The sequence below is a fragment of the Salmo trutta genome, unplaced genomic scaffold (assembly GCF_901001165.1).
Source record: "Salmo trutta unplaced genomic scaffold, fSalTru1.1, whole genome shotgun sequence".
Classification (NCBI taxonomy): Eukaryota; Metazoa; Chordata; class Actinopteri; order Salmoniformes; family Salmonidae; genus Salmo; species Salmo trutta.
In genome coordinates this window covers 8,824,969-8,847,557 of record NW_021822911.1, presented here as the reverse complement: position 1 = coordinate 8,847,557, position 22,589 = coordinate 8,824,969, and the positions used below count along the sequence as shown (strand labels likewise).

Sequence of the window (22,589 nt, the reverse complement as noted above, 5' to 3'; positions counted from 1 at the left end):
GAATCAGATTACATGGAGAGAGGGACCTGATCCTAGATCATAATGAATGAGATTACATGGACAGGGGGGACCTGATTTTAGATCATAATGAATCAGATTACATGGAGAGGAGGGACCTGATGCTAGATCATAATGAATCAGATTACATGGAGAGGGGGGACCTGATCCTAGATCATAATGAATCAGATTACATGGAGAGGAGGGACCTGATCCTAGATCATAATGAATCAGATTACATGGAGAGGAGGACCTGATCCTAGATCATAATGAATCAGATTACATGGAGAGGGGGGACCTGATCCTAGATCATAATGAATTAGATTACATGGAGAGGAGGGACCTGATCCTAGATCATAATGAATCAGAGTACATGGAGAGGGGGGACCTGATACTATATCAGCACTCCTCCTCTGGGACACTGCCTGTATGAAACCAAACACATCGTTGTTAAATCTAGTTACAGCAGGTGTTTACTGCCATCTAGTGGAAGATACCAATAAAACACTTTATTTTCAGGGTGGGGAGGAGGCTGAGTGAAACAGAAAGTTAAGTTGTTCTTTTGTACAGAATCCATTTTGAGACGACAGAGCAGAAGACGCTATATGGAGATTACTGACAAATAAAGTGAGTATTTCTCAGTATTTCTGAACAGTAATACATTCTAAAGGACAGAGTAAGATATAGTACTAGTAGTAGTTAGTAGAACTGTTATATGAGCTGAGTTGCTGACAGACAGCAGTTTTCAAAGTGGAAACTAATCAGTAGGTCTACATGTTATCAGTTAAACGTCTGGTAAAGATGGTGGAGGAGCTTTTACATTATATGGTTTTATGTTTATCTCAGGGTTTCTCATCCTTTTGTTCTGACCAGCACTTACACACCTGATTCAACTAATCATCAAATATTTTTTAAGGCAGTTTAATATTTGAGGCCAACAAATGAACATTCTCAAATGAAAACCTTTTGGGTTTGAAGGCCTGTTTATAATTATTAAAGGCCTACATGAATTCATATTTGATGAAAAAAACACAGCTAAACCTGGTTTCTAGTAAATGATATGTTTAGCTAAAATAATGTAAAAGAGATGTCTTGAAGAAGGACAAAAATAAAAAAACTGAAGCAAGATTCAGTACAATGTCATGAGTTACTGCTGTCACATGCAACTGACTGTTAGCCCCACCCTCTGGTTACTGTTAGCCCCACCCTCTGGTTACTGTTAGCCCCACCCTCTGGTTACTGTTAGCCCCACCCTCTGGTTACTGTTAGCCCCACTCTCTGGTTACTGTTAGCCCCACTCTCTGGTTACTGTTAGCCCCACTCTCTGGTTACTGTTAGCCCCACTCTCTGGTTACTGTTAGCCCCACTCTCTGGTTACTGTTAGCCCCACCCTCTGGTTACTGTTAGCCCCACTCTCTGGTTACTGTTAGCTCCACCCTCTGGTTACTGTTAGCTCCACCCTCTGGTTACTGTTAGCTCCACCCTCTGGTTACTGTTAGCCCCACTCTCTGGTTACTGTTAGCTCCACCCTCTGGTTACTGTTAGCTCCACCCTCTGGTTACTGTTAGCTCCACCCTCTGGTTACTGTTAGCCCCACTCTCTGGTTACTGTTAGCCCCACCCTCTGGTTACTGTTAGCTCCACCCTCTGGTTACTGTTAGCCCCACTCTCTGGTTACTGTTAGCCCCACCCTCTGGTTACTGTTAGCCCCACCCTCTGGTTACTGTTAGCCCCACTCTCTGGTTACTGTTAGCCCCACCCTCTGGTTACTGTTAGCTCCACCCTCTGGTTACTGTTAGCTCCACCCTCTGGTTACTGTTAGCTCCACCCTCTGGTTACTGTTAGCTCCACCCTCTGGTTACTGTTAGCCCCACCCTCTGGTTACTGTTAGCTCCACCCTCTGGTTACTGTTAGCCCCACCCTCTGGTTACTGTTAGCCCCACCCTCTGGTTACTGTTAGCCCCACCCTCTGGTTACTGTTAGCCCCACCCTCTGGTTACTGTTGTTATATAAATGGGTGGTGACGTGTTTGACTATGATTGGTGTTAAAACAATTCTAATTAAATTATTAAATGAAATCATACTCTACCTTAACAACAATGTATTTAAAAATGCATTTGTTTGTTTTGAAAAAGAATGCTCTTAAACATTTGTATTTGAAGTATAACTTTTTAATGTATTTAAACAAAGTGCATATAAATCTAACCAATCAAAATGAATACAATCTGAACAACATAATAATAGAATATTTAACCATATCAAAGAAAAATAAATAACAATGTGCAAAACTGCAGGATCCCACTTTTAACATTAAACTGGTCCCTCTTTTCTCTCTCTTCTTTATTACTGACCATATTTTGCTTTTATGAGAGATTTGCATTCAGAAATGCAAGCTGCCTCACTTTCGAGGGGCTGGTGCGGTTTCTTCTCTCAGTAATTATTTGCCCCGTTTTCGAGAAGACCCTCTCAGAGGGAACGGATGTGGCCACTATGCAGAGTCTCCCTGTCATGACTTTAGTAAGCCGTTGATAGACAGAGGCCTTGTTCTTCCACCCGCTCAGAGGATCTGCAGATCTTTGGAGGAGGGGCTCCTCCAAATAGGATCGGACCTCCATTATGGCACCTGCTGAGGGATTCCTTCGTGCTGCATCCCCAGTTGCTCTCTCGTCAAACAGCATCCAAACCGCAGACGTTTGTGACACTACTGCTGGTGCTTCTGCACCATCTGATCCCTCTTCTTCCTGTTGACCTGGTGCCTGAGCCAGCTGACTGCTGGGGCTGTCCCTCCCTCTTCTTCCTGTTGCCCTGGTGCCTGAGCCAGCTGACTGCTGGGGCTGTCCCTCCCTCTTCTTCCTGTTGCCCTGGTGCCTGAGCCAGCTGACTGCTGGGGCTGTCCCTCCATCTGATCCCTCTTCTTCCTGTTGCCCTGGTGCCTGAGCCAGCTGACTGCTGGGGCTGTCCCTCCCTCTTCTTCCTGTTGCCCTGGTGCCTGAGCCAGCTGACTGCTGGGGCTGTCCCTCCCTCTGATCCCTCTTCTTCCTGTTGTCCTGGTGCCTGAGCCAGCTGACTGCTGGGGCTGTCCCTCCCTCTTCTTCCTGTTGCCCTGGTGCCTGAGCCAGCTGACTGCTGGGGCTGTCCCTCCCTCTTCTTCCTGTTGCCCTGGTGCCTGAGCCAGCTGACTGCTGGGGCTGTCCCTCCATCTGATCCCTCTTCTTCCTGTTGCCCTGGTGCCTGAGCCAGCTGACTGCTGGGGCTGTCCCTCCATCTGATCCCTCTTCTTCCTGTTGCCCTGGTGCCTGAACCAGCTGACTGCTGGGGCTGTCCCTCCCCCTTCTTCCTGTTGCCCTGGTGCCTGAGCCAGCTGACTGCTGAGGCTGTCCCTCCCTGCTGCTGAGGTTATTCTTTGAAGAGCCTCATCAATCTCTCTGGCATCACTGAAGACTAACTTCTTAAACCTGTGGTCATGTGCAGCGGTTTCTGATAGCACGTGATTATATTCCATTCTGTTGAACTTTCTGTCCATTGATGAACATATGGTGTCCATCAACTCTGTCACATGTCCTGTGGTTAAATTTGCTTCTCTCTGGCGGCTGGCTGTGATTCGCTGCAGACCCTTACACAGGAGTATCATTGTTGAGGTGGTCACATAGCTGAAAAGAGAGAACAGTAACTTATTAGTTCAGCTTCATGTTTAGTCTACTGATACTACATTCTCATCTACTGCTCATATACATATATAATACTGGATTAAATAATGATGCAGTAATAACTGCTTACTGTACCTCTCTCCACTGATCTCCACAGTGACCTGCTCCAGGACTCTGCACACCTCCTCCACCACCTCCCATTCCTCTTGGGTCAGAGCATCAACAGGTGCATTGACAATGCCCAGGGTAGAGATGATGGCATCGTTTGACTCAAGAAACCGCTTCAACATATAAAATGTTAAATTCCACCTTGTAGTGCAGTCTTGTTAGGCCTCAGCTCATGCATCCCCATCTGGCGTTGTGTAGACTTTAGTTTTTCAGCACCTACTGTGCTCCTGTGGAAGTATTCAGCAGCTGCTTTCACTTTGTCCACAGTGGGCTTCATCACCTTCAGAGCATCTCTTACAATCAGGTTGATTGTGTAGACAAGACATGGATGATGGGTCAATTTATAAAAAATGTTCATGGCTTTGATTATGTTAGCTGCATTGTCGCTAACACAACAGACCACTTTTTCCATCTACTTGTCCTTCTCTGGCCACTCTCAACAGTTCCTCTGCCAAGTTCTCTGGGTGTGTCTGTCGCTGAACTCAAAGCAGTCCAGAAGACAGCTAGACATCGAAAAAATCTTCAATGAAGTGACATGTACCCGACATGTAAGAAGTGGTTACCCTTGATGTCCAGCAGTCAGTGGTAAGGCAAACTGCAGTAGCTTTTTGGACTCTTTCCTACACTGAAGCCTTTGTGCTCTCGTACATTTGTGGAAAAGAGATTTTGAAAGGGTTTTCCTGCTTGGAATTGTGTACATTGGATTTAGACTATTGCTATAGTTTCTAAAACCTCCACAATCTAAAATGGCTGGAAAGCTGTGACAATCATTTTAGCCAACGCAATATTAATTTGGCCTTGTTTTGCTACAGACATAGACTTTGGCATAAACTGGTCCATAGAAGACTGCGTTGCTGTGGGTCGTGGAGTAGGCCTACTTGACTGAGTGGGTACATCTCCACGTGTGGAGGTGCTGGCTCCACCACTATCACTAGCAGGCCCGCTAGTTTCTCCAAGCTCCGACTACAGCTAGCTTCACAGGTGGGTGCACAGTTCACATATGCCGGTGTAGGTTGTGGATAGAACCGGCTTAATATGAGATTTTGTTTTGGCAAATTCTACACTGTGTTCTAACATTGTCTACATTATTAAAATGCATCCAAATGCTACTCTGCTTCCGACTCATTTTCCAGCTGTTGTTTTCACAGCTGACCATCCTCTCTCTCCTCGGCTGCTAAGTGTGTGACTGTAAGTGAGTTGGCTCGGCCCTCCCTCACGCGTCTTTGGTTCATTGGTTGACACTGCGTGTCTGATTGACAGGAACAACAGGTGAGGCTGTTAGTCTGAGCAGACAGAATGAATGTTTGAGCATTTAGGCATATATTATTATTATATTTTTTCGTTCTTTGAATTAGTTAATTCTATTCATTTAAATCTTTTGATTATTCATATCTTCATTTAAAAAATATTTTTATAAATAGATTTGGCTCTTCTGATATGCGAGCCGGCTCCCAACGTTCACCTATAAGAGCCGGCTCTTCACGACCCATCACTAGTGGCTGCAGTTGAAACTGAAAATAAGAAAGTATCTGTACAGAACCATTTTGAGATGACAGAGCAGCTCATAGTTTCATCTCTAAACTGCAACTCAGTGTCAAAGTAAAGCAGAGGGAACATTGTAGCTCAGTTGGTAGAGCATGGCGCTTGCAACGCCAGGGTTGTGGGTTCGTTTCCCACGGGGGGGCCGGTATGTAAAAATGTATGCACTCTACTGTATGTCGCTCTGGATAAGAGCCTCTGCTAAATGACTCAAATGTAAAAAATGTAGTTTGTGAGTGCTGCTACTTTAGCTCAGTATGTAACTTTTTTGGTCAACAGCGGTTCTCTTCACTGTACTTGGTTGTTTTGTCACATAAACTGAAATGAGGCTAACTACTACAATTTTAGCAATCATGAAATGACGGAACGATTTCTGAACAGTCCGCCTTAAACTGTAGCTATGTGGTCTTTACTTGAGTGTGTTTCAGCAGAGTGAGGTCAGAGAGATGCTTCCAAATCTGTATTTTTCTGAACTCAAAAAATCCTTTACACAATCTGATGGGATGGATGTTCAACCCCATTAAAATGACCATAAGGTCTATATAGAACCTTTAAGTTAACCCTCACAGATCTGTTCATGGCAAAGCAGATCAATGAATGATCCTAATTGATTCTTATAGATTATAATTTATATATCATGAGCCTCATTTTGAGGAGTCACCTGTGACAGTATTCATAAAGAGAAGGAGAGCTGATCTAGGATCAGTTTAGCCTTGTAGATCATAATGAATCAGATTACATGGAGAGGAGGACCTGATCCTATATCATAATGAATCAGATTACATGGAGAGGAGTACCTGATCCTAGATCATAATGAATCAGATTACATGGAGAGGGGGGGACCTGATCCTAGATCATAATGAATCAGATTACATGGAGAGGGGGGACCTGATCCTAGATCATAATGAATCAGATTACATGGAGAGGGGGGACCTGATCCAAGGTCAGCACTCCTCTGGGACACTGCCTGTATGAAACCAAACACATAGTTGTTAAATCTAGTTACAGCAGGTGTTTACTGCCATCTAGTGGAAGATACCAATAAAACACTTTATAATCAGGGTGGGGAGGCGGCTGAGTGAAACAGAAAGTTAAGTTGTTCTTTTGTACAGAATCCATTTTGAGACGACAGAGCAGAAGACGCTATATGGAGATTACTGACAAATAAAGTGAGTATTTCTCAGTATTTCTGAACAGTAATACATTCTAAAGGACAGAGTAAGATATATATAGTAGTAGTTAGTAGAACTGTTATATGAGCTGAGTTGCTGACAGACAGCAGTTTTCAAAGTGGAAACTAATCAGTAGGTCTACATCAGTAAAACGTCTGGTAAAGATGGCGGAGGAGCTTTTACATTATATGGTTTTATGTTTATCTCAGGGTTTCTCAATCCTTTTGTTCTTACCAGCACTTACACACCTGATTCAACTGATCATTAAATATTTTAAGACAGTTTAATATTTGAGGCCAACAAATGAACATTCTCAAATGAAAACCTTTTGGGTTTGAAGGCCTGTTTACAATTATTAAAGGCCTACATGAATTCATATTTGATGAAAAAAACACAGCTAAACCTGGTTTCTAGTAAATGATATGTTTAGCTAAAATAATGTAAAAGAGATGTCTTGAAGAAGGACAAAAATATAAAAACTGAAGCAAGATTCAGTACAATGTCATGAGTTACTGCTGTCACATGCAACTGACTGTTAGCCCCACCCTCTGGTTACTGTTGTTATATAAATGGGTGGTGACGTGTTTGACTATGATTGGTGTTAAAACAATTCTAATTAAATTATTAAATGAAATCATACTCTACCTTAACAACAATGTATTTAAAAATGCATTTGTTTGTTTTGAAAAATAATGCTCTTAAACATTTGCATTTAAAGTATAACTTTTTAATGTATATAAACAAAGTGCATATAAATCTAACCATTCAAAATGAATACAATCTGAACAACATAATAATAGAATATTTAACAATATCAAAGAAAAATAAATAACAATGTGCAAAACTGCAGGATCCCACTTAAAACATTAAACTGGTCCCTCTTTTCTCTCTCTTCTTTATTACTGACCATATTTTGCTTTTATCAGAGATTTGCATTCAGAAATGCAAGCTGCCTCACTTTCGAGGGGCTGGTGCGGTTTCTTCTCTCAGTAATTATTTGCCCCGTTTTCGAGAAGACCCTCTCAGAGGGAACGGATGTGGCCACTATGCAGAGTCTCCCTGTCATGACTTTAGTAAGCCGTTGATAGACAGAGGCCTTGTTCTTCCACCCGCTCAGAGGATCTGCAGATCTTTGGAGGAGGGGCTCCTCCAAATAGGATCGGACCTCCATTATGGCACCTGCTGAGGGATTCCTTCGTGCTGCATCCCCAGTTGCTCTCTCGTCAAACAGCATCCAAACCGCAGACGTTTGTGACACTACTGCTGGTGCTTCTGCACCATCTGATCCCTCTTCTTCCTGTTGACCTGGTGCCTGAGCCAGCTGACTGCTGGGGCTGTCCCTCCCTCTTCTTCCTGTTGCCCTGGTGCCTGAGCCAGCTGACTGCTGGGGCTGTCCCTCCATCTGATCCCTCTTCTTCCTGTTGCCCTGGTGCCTGAGCCAGCTGACTGCTGAGGCTGTCCCTCCCTCTTCTTCCTGTTGCCCTGGTGCCTGAGCCAGCTGACTGCTGGGGCTGTCCCTCCCTCTTCTTCCTGTTGCCCTGGTGCCTGAGCCAGCTGACTGCTGGGGCTGTCCCTCCATCTGATCCCTCTTCTTCCTGTTGCCCTGGTGCCTGAGCCAGCTGACTGCTGGGGCTGTCCCTCCCTCTTCTTCCTGTTGCCCTGGTGCCTGAGCCAGCTGACTGCTGGGGCTGTCCCTCCATCTGATCCCTCTTCTTCCTGTTGTCCTGGTGCCTGAGCCAGCTGACTGCTGGGGCTGTCCCTCCCTCTTCTTCCTGTTGCCCTGGTGCCTGAGCCAGCTGACTGCTGGGGCTGTCCCTCCATCTGATCCCTCTTCTTCCTGTTGCCCTGGTGCCTGAGCCAGCTGACTGCTGAGGCTGTCCCTCCCTGCTGCTGAGGTTATTCTTTGAAGAGCCTCATCAATCTCTCTGGCATCACTGAAGACTAACTTCTTAAACCTGTGGTCATGTGCAGCGGTTTCTGATAGCACGTGATTATATTCCATTCTGTTGAACTTTCTGTCCATTGATGAACATATGGTGTCCATCAACTCTGTCACATGTCCTGTGGTTAAATTTGCTTCTCTCTGGCGGCTGGCTGTGATTCGCTGCAGACCCTTACACAGGAGTATCATTGTTGAGGTGGTCACATAGCTGAAAAGAGAGAACAGTAACTTATTAGTTCAGCTTCATGTTTAGTCTACTGATACTACATTCTCATCTACTGCTCATATACATATATAATACTGGATTAAATAATGATGCAGTAATAACTGCTTACTGTACCTCTCTCCACTGATCTCCACAGTGACCTGCTCCAGGACTCTGCACACCTCCTCCACCACCTCCCATTCCTCTTGGGTCAGAGCATCAACAGGTGCATTGACAATGCCCAGGGTAGAGATGATGGCATCGTTTGACTCAAGAAACCGCTTCAACATATAAAATGTTAAATTCCACCTTGTAGTGCAGTCTTGTTAGGCCTCAGCTCATGCATCCCCATCTGGCGTTGTGTAGACTTTAGTTTTTCAGCACCTACTGTGCTCCTGTGGAAGTATTCAGCAGCTGCTTTCACTTTGTCCACAGTGGGCTTCATCACCTTCAGAGCATCTCTTACAATCAGGTTGATTGTGTAGACAAGACATGGATGATGGGTCAATTTATAAAAAATGTTCATGGCTTTGATTATGTTAGCTGCATTGTCGCTAACACAACAGACCACTTTTTCCATCTACTTGTCCTTCTCTGGCCACTCTCAACAGTTCCTCTGCCAAGTTCTCTGGGTGTGTCTGTCGCTGAACTCAAAGCAGTCCAGAAGACAGCTAGACATCGAAAAAATCTTCAATGAAGTGACATGTACCCGACATGTAAGAAGTGGTTACCCTTGATGTCCAGCAGTCAGTGGTAAGGCAAACTGCAGTAGCTTTTTGGACTCTTTCCTACACTGAAGCCTTTGTGCTCTCGTACATTTGTGGAAAAGAGATTTTGAAAGGGTTTTCCTGCTTGGAATTGTGTACATTGGATTTAGACTATTGCTATAGTTTCTAAAACCTCCACAATCTAAAATGGCTGGAAAGCTGTGACAATCATTTTAGCCAACGCAATATTAATTTGGCCTTGTTTTGCTACAGACATAGACTTTGGCATAAACTGGTCCATAGAAGACTGCGTTGCTGTGGGTCGTGGAGTAGGCCTACTTGACTGAGTGGGTACATCTCCACGTGTGGAGGTGCTGGCTCCACCACTATCACTAGCAGGCCCGCTAGTTTCTCCAAGCTCCGACTACAGCTAGCTTCACAGGTGGGTGCACAGTTCACATATGCCGGTGTAGGTTGTGGATAGAACCGGCTTAATATGAGATTTTGTTTTGGCAAATTCTACACTGTGTTCTAACATTGTCTACATTATTAAAATGCATCCAAATGCTACTCTGCTTCCGACTCATTTTCCAGCTGTTGTTTTCACAGCTGACCATCCTCTCTCTCCTCGGCTGCTAAGTGTGTGACTGTAAGTGAGTTGGCTCGGCCCTCCCTCACGCGTCTTTGGTTCATTGGTTGACACTGCGTGTCTGATTGACAGGAACAACAGGTGAGGCTGTTAGTCTGAGCAGACAGAATGAATGTTTGAGCATTTAGGCATATATTATTATTATATTTTTTCGTTCTTTGAATTAGTTAATTCTATTCATTTAAATCTTTTGATTATTCATATCTTCATTTAAAAAATATTTTTATAAATAGATTTGGCTCTTCTGATATGCGAGCCGGCTCCCAACGTTCACCTATAAGAGCCGGCTCTTCACGACCCATCACTAGTGGCTGCAGTTGAAACTGAAAATAAGAAAGTATCTGTACAGAACCATTTTGAGATGACAGAGCAGCTCATAGTTTCATCTCTAAACTGCAACTCAGTGTCAAAGTAAAGCAGAGGGAACATTGTAGCTCAGTTGGTAGAGCATGGCGCTTGCAACGCCAGGGTTGTGGGTTCGTTTCCCACGGGGGGGGCCGGTATGTAAAAATGTATGCACTCTACTGTATGTCGCTCTGGATAAGAGCCTCTGCTAAATGACTCAAATGTAAAAAATGTAGTTTGTGAGTGCTGCTACTTTAGCTCAGTATGTAACTTTTTTGGTCAACAGCGGTTCTCTTCACTGTACTTGGTTGTTTTGTCACATAAACTGAAATGAGGCTAACTACTACAATTTTAGCAATCATGAAATGACGGAACGATTTCTGAACAGTCCGCCTTAAACTGTAGCTATGTGGTCTTTACTTGAGTGTGTTTCAGCAGAGTGAGGTCAGAGAGATGCTTCCAAATCTGTATTTTTCTGAACTCAAAAAATCCTTTACACAATCTGATGGGATGGATGTTCAACCCCATTAAAATGACCATAAGGTCTATATAGAACCTTTAAGTTAACCCTCACAGATCTGTTCATGGCAAAGCAGATCAATGAATGATCCTAATTGATTCTTATAGATTATAATTTATATATCATGAGCCTCATTTTGAGGAGTCACCTGTGACAGTATTCATAAAGAGAAGGAGAGCTGATCTAGGATCAGTTTAGCCTTGTAGATCATAATGAATCAGATTACATGGAGAGGAGGACCTGATCCTATATCATAATGAATCAGATTACATGGAGAGGAGTACCTGATCCTAGATCATAATGAATCAGATTACATGGAGAGGGGGGGACCTGATCCTAGATCATAATGAATCAGATTACATGGAGAGGGGGGACCTGATCCTAGATCATAATGAATCAGATTACATGGAGAGGGGGGACCTGATCCAAGGTCAGCACTCCTCTGGGACACTGCCTGTATGAAACCAAACACATAGTTGTTAAATCTAGTTACAGCAGGTGTTTACTGCCATCTAGTGGAAGATACCAATAAAACACTTTATAATCAGGGTGGGGAGGCGGCTGAGTGAAACAGAAAGTTAAGTTGTTCTTTTGTACAGAATCCATTTTGAGACGACAGAGCAGAAGACGCTATATGGAGATTACTGACAAATAAAGTGAGTATTTCTCAGTATTTCTGAACAGTAATACATTCTAAAGGACAGAGTAAGATATATATAGTAGTAGTTAGTAGAACTGTTATATGAGCTGAGTTGCTGACAGACAGCAGTTTTCAAAGTGGAAACTAATCAGTAGGTCTACATCAGTAAAACGTCTGGTAAAGATGGCGGAGGAGCTTTTACATTATATGGTTTTATGTTTATCTCAGGGTTTCTCAATCCTTTTGTTCTTACCAGCACTTACACACCTGATTCAACTGATCATTAAATATTTTAAGACAGTTTAATATTTGAGGCCAACAAATGAACATTCTCAAATGAAAACCTTTTGGGTTTGAAGGCCTGTTTACAATTATTAAAGGCCTACATGAATTCATATTTGATGAAAAAAACACAGCTAAACCTGGTTTCTAGTAAATGATATGTTTAGCTAAAATAATGTAAAAGAGATGTCTTGAAGAAGGACAAAAATATAAAAACTGAAGCAAGATTCAGTACAATGTCATGAGTTACTGCTGTCACATGCAACTGACTGTTAGCCCCACCCTCTGGTTACTGTTGTTATATAAATGGGTGGTGACGTGTTTGACTATGATTGGTGTTAAAACAATTCTAATTAAATTATTAAATGAAATCATACTCTACCTTAACAACAATGTATTTAAAAATGCATTTGTTTGTTTTGAAAAATAATGCTCTTAAACATTTGCATTTAAAGTATAACTTTTTAATGTATATAAACAAAGTGCATATAAATCTAACCATTCAAAATGAATACAATCTGAACAACATAATAATAGAATATTTAACAATATCAAAGAAAAATAAATAACAATGTGCAAAACTGCAGGATCCCACTTAAAACATTAAACTGGTCCCTCTTTTCTCTCTCTTCTTTATTACTGACCATATTTTGCTTTTATCAGAGATTTGCATTCAGAAATGCAAGCTGCCTCACTTTCGAGGGGCTGGTGCGGTTTCTTCTCTCAGTAATTATTTGCCCCGTTTTCGAGAAGACCCTCTCAGAGGGAACGGATGTGGCCACTATGCAGAGTCTCCCTGTCATGACTTTAGTAAGCCGTTGATAGACAGAGGCCTTGTTCTTCCACCCGCTCAGAGGATCTGCAGATCTTTGGAGGAGGGGCTCCTCCAAATAGGATCGGACCTCCATTATGGCACCTGCTGAGGGATTCCTTCGTGCTGCATCCCCAGTTGCTCTCTCGTCAAACAGCATCCAAACCGCAGACGTTTGTGACACTACTGCTGGTGCTTCTGCACCATCTGATCCCTCTTCTTCCTGTTGACCTGGTGCCTGAGCCAGCTGACTGCTGGGGCTGTCCCTCCCTCTTCTTCCTGTTGCCCTGGTGCCTGAGCCAGCTGACTGCTGGGGCTGTCCCTCCATCTGATCCCTCTTCTTCCTGTTGCCCTGGTGCCTGAGCCAGCTGACTGCTGAGGCTGTCCCTCCCTCTTCTTCCTGTTGCCCTGGTGCCTGAGCCAGCTGACTGCTGGGGCTGTCCCTCCCTCTTCTTCCTGTTGCCCTGGTGCCTGAGCCAGCTGACTGCTGGGGCTGTCCCTCCATCTGATCCCTCTTCTTCCTGTTGCCCTGGTGCCTGAGCCAGCTGACTGCTGGGGCTGTCCCTCCCTCTTCTTCCTGTTGCCCTGGTGCCTGAGCCAGCTGACTGCTGGGGCTGTCCCTCCATCTGATCCCTCTTCTTCCTGTTGTCCTGGTGCCTGAGCCAGCTGACTGCTGGGGCTGTCCCTCCCTCTTCTTCCTGTTGCCCTGGTGCCTGAGCCAGCTGACTGCTGGGGCTGTCCCTCCATCTGATCCCTCTTCTTCCTGTTGCCCTGGTGCCTGAGCCAGCTGACTGCTGAGGCTGTCCCTCCCTGCTGCTGAGGTTATTCTTTGAAGAGCCTCATCAATCTCTCTGGCATCACTGAAGACTAACTTCTTAAACCTGTGGTCATGTGCAGTGGTTTCTGATAGCACGTGATTATATTCCATTCTGTGGAACTTTCTGTCCATTGATGAACATATGGTGTCCATCAACTCTGTCACATGTCCTGTGGTTAAATTTGCTTCTCTCTGGCGGCTGGCTGTGATTCGCTGCAGACCCTTACACAGGAGTATCATTGTTGAGGTGGTCACATAGCTGAAAAGAGAGAACAGTAACTTATTAGTTCAGCTTCATGTTTAGTCTACTGATACTACATTCTCATCTACTGCTCATATACATATATAATACTGGATTAAATAATGATGCAGTAATAACTGCTTACTGTACCTCTCTCCACTGATCTCCACAGTGACCTGCTCCAGGACTCTGCACACCTCCTCCACCACCTCCCATTCCTCTTGGGTCAGAGCATCAACAGGTGCATTGACAATGCCCAGGGTAGAGATGATGGCATCGTTTGACTCAAGAAACCGCTTCAACATATAAAATGTTAAATTCCACCTTGTAGTGCAGTCTTGTTAGGCCTCAGCTCAGGCATCCCCATCTGACGTTGTGTAGACTTTAGTTTTTTAGCATCTACTGTGATCCTGTGGAAGTATTCAGCAGCTGCTTTCACTTTGTCCACAGTGGGCTTCATCACCTTCAGAGCATCTCTTACAATCAGGTTGATTGTGTAGACAAGACATGGAAGAATGGTCAATTTATTAAAAATGTTCATGGCTTTGATTATGTTAGCTGCATTGTCGCTAACACAACAGACCACTTTTCCATCTACTTGTCCTTCTCTGGCCACTCTCAACAATTCCTCTGCCAAGTTCTCTGAGGTGTGTCTGTCGCTGAACTCAAAGCAGTCCAGAAGACAGCTAGACATCGAAAAAATCTTCAATGAAGTGACATGTACCCGACATGTAAGAAGTGGTTACCCTTGATGTCCAGCAGTCAGTGGTAAGGCAAACTGCAGTAGCTTTTTGGACTCTTTCCCGCACTGAAGCCTGTGTGCTCTCGTACATTTGTGGAAAAGAGATTTTGAAAGGGTTTTCCTGCTTGGAATTGTGTACATTGGATTTAGACTATTGCTATAGTTTCTAAAACCTCCACAATCTAAAATGGCTGGAAAGCTGTGACAATCATTTTAGCCAACGCAATATTAATTTGGCCTTGTTTTGCTACAGACATAGACTTTGGCATAAACTGGTCCATAGAAGACTGCGTTGCTGTGGGTCGTGGAGTAGGCCTACTTGACTGAGTGGGTACATCTCCACGTGTGGAGGTGCTGGCTCCACCACTATCACTAGCAGGCCCGCTAGTTTCTCCAAGCTCCGCTACAGCTAGCTTCACAGGTGGGTGCACAGTTCTCATATGCCGGTGTAGGTTGTGGATAGAACCGGCTTAATATGAGATTTTGTTTTGGCAAATTCTACACTGTGTTCTAACATTGTCTTCATTATTAAAATGCATCCAAATGCTACTCTGCTTCCGACTCATTTTCCAGCTGTTGTTTTCACAGCTGTCCTTCCTCTCTCTCCTCGGCTGCTAAGTGTGTGACTGTAAGTGAGTTGGTTCGGCCCTCCCTCACGCGTCTTTGGTTCATTGGTTGACACTGCGTGTCTGATTGACAGGAACAACAGGTGAGGCTGTTAGTCTGAGCAGACAGAATGAATGTTTGAGCATTTAGGCATATATTATTATTATATTTTTTCGTTCTTTAAATTAGTTAATTCTATTCAATTAAATCTTTTGATTATTCATATCTTCATTTAAAAAATATTTTTATAAATAGATTTGGCTCTTCTGATATGCGAGCCGGCTCCCAACGTTCACCTATAAGAGCTGGCTCTTCACGACCCATCACTAGTGGCTGCAGTTGAAACTGAAAATAAGAAAGTATCTGTACAGAACCATTTTGAGATGACAGTGCAGCTCATAGTTTCATCTCTAAACTGCAACTCAGTGTTAAAGTAAAGCAGAGGGAACATTGTAGCTCAGTTGGTAGAGCATGGCGCTTGCAACGCCAGGGTTGTGGGTTCGTTTCCCACGGGGGGGCCGGTATGTAAAAATGTATGCGCTCTACTGTAAGTCGCTCTGGATAAGAGCCTCTGCTAAATGACTAAAATGTAAAAAATGTAGTTTGTGAGTGCTGCTACTTTAGCTCAGTATGTAACTTTTTTGGTCAACAGCGGTTCTCTTCACTGTACTTGGTTGTTTTGTCACATAAACTGAAATGAGGCTAACTACTACAATTTTAGCAATCATGAAATGACGGAACGATTTCTGAACAGTCCGCCTTAAACTGTAGCTATGTGGTCTTTACTTGAGTGTGTTTCAGCAGAGTGAGGTCAGAGAGATGCTTCCAAATCTGTATTTTTCTGAACTCAAAAAATCCTTTACACAATCTGATGGGATGGATGTTCAACCCCATTAAAATGACCATAAGGTCTATATAGAACCTTTAAGTTAACCCTCACAGATCTGTTCATGGCAAAGCAGATCAATGAATGATCCTAATTGATTCTTATAGATTATAACTTATATATCATGAGCCTCATTTTGAGGAGTCACCTGTGACAGTATTCATAAAGAGTAGGAGAGCTGATCTAGGATCAGTTTAGCCTTTTAGATCATAATGAATCAGATTACATGGAGAGGAGGGACCTGATCCTAGATCATAATGAATCAGATTACATGGAGAGGGGGGACCTGATCCTAGATCATAATGAATCAGATTACATGGAGAGGAGGGACCTGATCCTAGATCATAATGAATCAGATTACATGGAGAGGAGGGACCTGATCCTAGATCATAATGAATCAGATTACATGGAGAGGGGGGACCTGATCCTAGATCATAATGAATCAGATTACATGGAGAGGAGGGACCTGATCCTAGATCATAATGAATCAGATTACATGGAGAGGAGGGACCTGATCCTAGATCATAATGATTCAGATTACATGGAGAGGGGGACCTGATCCTAGATCATAATGAATCAGATTACATGGAGAGGTGGGGACCTGATCCTAGATCATAATGAATCAGATGACATGGAGAGGTGGGGACCTGATCCTATATCATAATGAATCAGATTACATGGAGAGGAGGGACCTGATCCTAGATCATAATGAATCAGATTACATGGAGAGGGGGGACCTGATCCTAGATCAAAATGAATCAGATAACATGGAGAGGGGGGACCTGATCCTAGATCATAATGAATCAGATTACATGGAGAGGAGGGACCTGATCCTAGATCATAATGAATCAGATTACATGGAGAGGAGGGACCTGATCCTAGATCATAATGAATCAGATTACATGGAGAGGGGGGACCTGATCCTAGATCATAATGAATCAGATTACATGGAGAGGGGGACCTGATCCTAGATCATAATGAATCAGATTACATGGAGAGGAGGGACCTGATCCTAGATCATAATGAATCAGATTACATGGAGAGGAGGGACCTGATCCTAGATCATAATGAATCAGATTACATGGAGAGGTGGGGACCTGATCCTAGATCATAATGAATCAAATGACATGGAGAGGGGGGACCTGATCCTAGATCATAATGAATCAGATTACATGGAGAGGGGGGACCTGATCCTAGATCAGAATGAATCACATTACATGGAGAGGGGTGGACCTGATCCTATATCATAATGAATCAGATTACATGGAGAGGGGGGACCTGATCCTAGATCATAATGAATCAGATTACATGGAGAGGGGGGACCTGATCCTAGATCATAATGAATCAGATAACATGGAGAGGAGGACCTGATCCTATATCATAATGAATCAGATTACATGGAGAGGGGGGACCTGATCCTAGATCATAATGAATCAGATAACATGGAGAGGGGGGACCTGATACTATATCAGCACTCCTCCTCTGGGACACTGCCTGTATGAAACCAAACACATAGTTGTTAAATCTAGTTACAGCAGGTGTTTACTGCCATCTAGTGGAAGATACCAATAAAACACTTTATTTTCAGGGTGGGGAGGCGGCTGATTGAAACCGAAAGTAAAGTTGTTATTTTGTTCAGGATCCATTTTGAGACGACAGAGCAGAAGACGCTATATGGAGATTACTGACAAATAAAGTAAGTATCTTTGAACAATAATTTATTCTATTGGACAGAGTAAGATAATGAATACCTGGAATGAGATATTACTAGTTAGTAGAACTGCTACTTGAGCTGAGTTGCTGACAGACAGCAGTTTTCAAAGTGGAAACTAATCAGTAGGTCTACATGTTATCAGTAAAACGTCTGGTAAAGATGGTGGAGGAGCTTTTACATTATATGGTTTAATGTTTATCTCAGGGTTTCTCATCCTTTTGTTCTTACCAGCACTTACACACCTGATTCAACTAATCATTAAATATTTTAAGACAGTTTAATATTTGAGGCATACAAATTAACATTCTCAAATTAAAACCTTTTGGGTTTGAAGGCCTGTTTACAATTATTAAAGGCCTACATGAATTCATATTTGATGAAAAAACACAGCTAAACCTGGTTTCTAGTAAATGATTTGTTTATCTAAAATATCGTAAGCCAGATGTCTTGAAGAAGGACTTAATATAAGAGGACTGACGTCTTGTGGTTCTGTTTCCCTCAGTGAGGAGCAGCCAATAACTGAAGCAAGTTTCAGTACAACGTCATGAGTTAGCAGCCAATAACTGAAGCAAGTTTCAGTACAACGTCATGAGTTAGCAGCCAATAACTGAAGCAAGTTTCAGTACAACGTCATGAGTTACTGCTGTTGAATGAAATCTGACTGTTAGTGAGCTCTGGTTACTGTTGTTATATAAACGAGTAACGTGACTGTTGTTGAATGAAATCTGTTAGTAAGCTCTGGTTACTGTTGTTATATAAACGGGTAACGTGACTGTTGTTGAATGCATCTGACTGTTAGTAAGCTCTGGTTACTGTTGATATATAAACGGGTAACGTGACTGTTGTTGAATGCATCTGACTGTTAGTAAGCTCTGGTTACTGTTGTTATATAAACGGGTAACGTGACTGGTGTTGAATGCATCTGACTGTTAGTTAGCTCTGGTTACTGTTGTTATATAAACGAGTAACGTGACTGTTGTTGAATGCATCTGACTGTTAGTGAGCTCTGGTTACTGTTGTTATATAAACGAGTAACGTGACTGTTGTTGAATGAAATCTGACTGTTAGTAAGCTCTGGTTACTGTTGTTATATAAACGGGTAACGTGACTGTTGTTGAATGCATCTGACTGTTAGTTAGCTCTGGTTACTGTTGTTATATAAACGGGTAACGTGACTGTTGTTGAATGCATCTGACTGTTAGTAAGCTCTGGTTACTGTTGTTATATAAACGAGTAACGTGACTGTTGTTGAATGCATCTGACTGTTAGTAAGCTCTGGTTACTGTTGTTATATAAACGGGTAACGTGACTGTTGTTGAATGCATCTGACTGTTAGTTAGCTCTGGTTACTGTTGTTATATAAACGAGTAACGTGACTGTTGTTGAATGAAATCTGACTGTTAGTAAGCTCTGCTTACTGTTGATATATAAACGGGTAACGTGACTGTTGTTGAATGCATCTGACTGTTAGTAAGCTCTGGTTACTGTTGTTATATAAACGGGTAACGTGACTGTTGTTGAATGCATCTGACTGTTAGTTAGCTCTGGTTACTGTTGTTATATAAACGGGTAACGTGACTGTTGTTGAATGCATCTGACTGTTAGTAAGCTCTGGTTACTGTTGTTATATAAACGAGTAACGTGACTGTTGTTGAATGAAATCTGACTGTTAGTAAGCTCTGGTTACTGTTGTTATATAAACGGGTAACGTGACTGTTGTTGAATGCATCTGACTGTTAGTTAGCTCTGGTTACTGTTGTTATATAAACGGGTAACGTGACTGTTGTTGAATGCATCTGACTGTTAGTAAGCTCTGGTTACTGTTGTTATATAAACGAGTAACGTGACTGTTGTTGAATGCATCTGACTGTTAGTAAGCTCTGGTTACTGTTGTTATATAAACGGGTAACGTGACTGTTGTTGAATGCATCTGACTGTTAGTTAGCTCTGGTTACTGTTGTTATATAAACGAGTAACGTGACTGTTGTTGAATGAAATCTGACTGTTAGTAAGCTCTGCTTACTGTTGATATATAAACGGGTAACGTGACTGTTGTTGAATGCATCTGACTGTTAGTAAGCTCTGGTTACTGTTGTTATATAAACGGGTAACGTGACTGTTGTTGAATGCATCTGACTGTTAGTTAGCTCTGGTTACTGTTGTTATATAAACGAGTAACGTGACTGTTGTTGAATGCATCTGACTGTTAGTTAGCTCTGGTTACTGTTGTTATATAAACGGGTAACGTGACTGTTGTTGAATGCATCTGACTGTTAGTAAGCTCTGGTTACTGTTGTTATATAAACGGGTAACGTGACTGTTGTTGAATGCATCTGACTGTTAGTAAGCTCTGGTTACTGTTGTTATATAAACGGGTAACGTGACTGTTGTTGAATGCATCTGACTGTTAGTTAGCTCTGCTTACTGTTGATATATAAACGGGTAACGTGACTGTTGTTGAATGCATCTGACTGTTAGTAAGCTCTGGTTACTGTTGTTATATAAACGGGTAACGTGACAGCTGTTGAATGCATCTGACTGTTAGTAAGCTCTGGTTACTGTTGTTATATAAACGGGTAACGTGACTGTTGTTGAAACTGAAAATAAAAAATGATCTGTACAGAACCATTTTGAGATGACAGAGCAGCTCATAGTTTCATCTCTAAACTGTAACGCAGTTTCCAAGTAAAGTGAGTATTTCAGGTTAATAATGTAGAATAAAGTAGAGGGAACATTTGGAATCCACTAAACTAGTGTTGGAGTTCTGCTGAGTCATTCCTACCATGCCTTTTCTGTCCCCAGGACACGGATCAGTATACAGTTACAATACAGTTAAACACTCTGTGCTGCTAGTTACAACAGCGGTTTAAATGGTACAATGATTCTCTACACTGTACTTGTTTTGTCACATAAACTGAAATTAGGCTCACTATTAAAATGTTAGCAACCAGGAAATGGCTGAATGATTTTTGATCAGTGCGCCTTAAACTGTAGCAATGTGGTCTTTACTTGAGTGTGTTTCAGCAGGGTGAGGTCAGAGAGATGCTTCCAAGTCACTATTTTTCTGAACTCATAAAATCCTTTAGACAATCTGATGGGATTGTGTAAAGAGTTACCATTAAAATGACCATAAGGTTTATATAGTACCCCCCATTAAACCATTATTAAATAGGGAGACTTGAATGATCATATTTGATACTGTATGGTAATATAAAACACTTATTGTGGCAGGTAGCCTAGTGGTTAGAGCGTTGGACTAGTAACAGATTATGGATACCCGTCCATACATTGGCTGTAAAAGTGGGTAGAAACAGACAAGCATATAACTGTAGCAATGTGGTCTTTACTTGAGTGTGTTTCAGCAGGGTGAGGTCAGAGAGATGCTTCCAAGTCACTATTTTTCTGAACTCATAAAATCCTTTAGACAATCTGATGGGATTGTGTAAAGAGTTACCATTAAAATGACCATAAGGTTTATATAGTACCCCCCATTAAACCATTATTAAATAGGGAGACTTGAATGATCATATTTGATACTGTATGGTAATATAAAACACTTATTGTGGCAGGTAGCCTAGTGGTTAGAGCGTTGGACTAGTAACAGATTATGGATACCCGTCCATACATTGGCTGTAAAAGTGGGTAGAAACAGACAAGCATATAACTGTAGCAATGTGGTCTTTACTTGAGTGTGTTTCAGCAGGGTGAGGTCAGAGAGATGTTTCCAAGTCACTATTTTTCTGAACTCATAAAATCCTTTAGACAATCTGATGGGATGGATGTTCAACCCCATTAAAATGACCATAAGGTTTATATAGTACCCCCCATTAAACCATTATTAAATAGGGAGACTTGAATGATCATATTTGATACTGTATGGTAATATAAAACACTTATTGTGGCAGGTAGCCTAGTGGTTAGAGCGTTGGACTAGTAACTGTAAGGTTGCAAGTTCAAATCCCTGAGCTGACAAGGTACAAATCTGTCATTCTGCCCCTGGTGACTACCTCAAAAAGCTGGTTGAGAGAATGCCAAGAGTGTGCAAAGCTGTCATCAAGGTGGCTACTTTGAAGAAACTCAAATATAAAATATATTTTGATTTGTTTAACACTTTTTTGGTTACTACATGATTCCACATATGTTATTTCATAGTTTTGATGTCTTCACTGTTATTCTACAATGTAGAAAATAGTAAAAAATAAAGAAAATCCCTGGAATGAGGAGGTGTGTCTAAACTTTTGTCTAGTACTGTACATATGGACATACTATAAAGTATGTGCATCAATAGACTCTTAAGGATTCAAGTGGAACTGAGATGAGGAAGTGAATCTGTAGGCCTATGTGATTATGTTACAATTAAGTTACACTTGTTAAATCCACTTCAATCAGTGTAGATGAAGGGGAGGAGACAGGTAGGAATCAAGAATGGTCCACCACACAAAGGACATCCAGCCAACTTGACACAACTGTGGGAAGCATTGGAGTCAACATGGGGCCAGCATCTCTGTGGGACGCTTTCTACACCTTGTAGTGTCCATTTCTTAATGAGTTGAGGCTGTTCAGGACAAAAAAGAGGGGGGACACTCAATATTAGGAGCGTGTTCTTAATGTTACTTTATGTAATGGCACAGATTTGAATGATTTATGTTATGTATTTTATCTATTGAAATATAGTTTGGATATATTTTAAAATGTGGTTTCATGGTGATTTATAATTTTTTCCAGAATCTCCAACCACCTCAGAGATCAGTCTCTCCAGTACCCAGTCATCTGTCCATGAAGAGTGACTTCTCTATGGCTCATCCTATACACTTTAGTGATGGATCAGGGACCTTTGACCCCAGGTAAGTTACTGGTCAGAATTGATGATATTACTATTGAAGAGGAGAATCTTCAAGATCTGAAACCAGATGTATTTAGTGTATCTGAGTATATACTTGAGGTCGACCGATTATGATTT

General features: G+C 42.2%; 1 protein-coding gene across 1 annotated transcript in view; it reads left to right on the top strand.

The window, feature by feature from the left end:
- Window positions 1–328: 328 nt before the first annotated feature.
- The window catches only part of LOC115186346 (NLR family CARD domain-containing protein 3), a 43,423-nt gene continuing 21,162 nt past the window's right edge, over window positions 329–22,589 (top strand). The window contains exons 1-5 of the mRNA XM_029746015.1: window positions 329–624; window positions 6,412–6,519; window positions 11,439–11,546; window positions 17,555–17,611; window positions 22,355–22,473. Of these exons, the coding sequence (XP_029601875.1) occupies window positions 22,406–22,473 (68 nt within the window). The 5' untranslated portion in view covers window positions 329–624; window positions 6,412–6,519; window positions 11,439–11,546; window positions 17,555–17,611; window positions 22,355–22,405. The remainder of the gene's footprint in view (window positions 625–6,411; window positions 6,520–11,438; window positions 11,547–17,554; window positions 17,612–22,354; window positions 22,474–22,589) is intronic.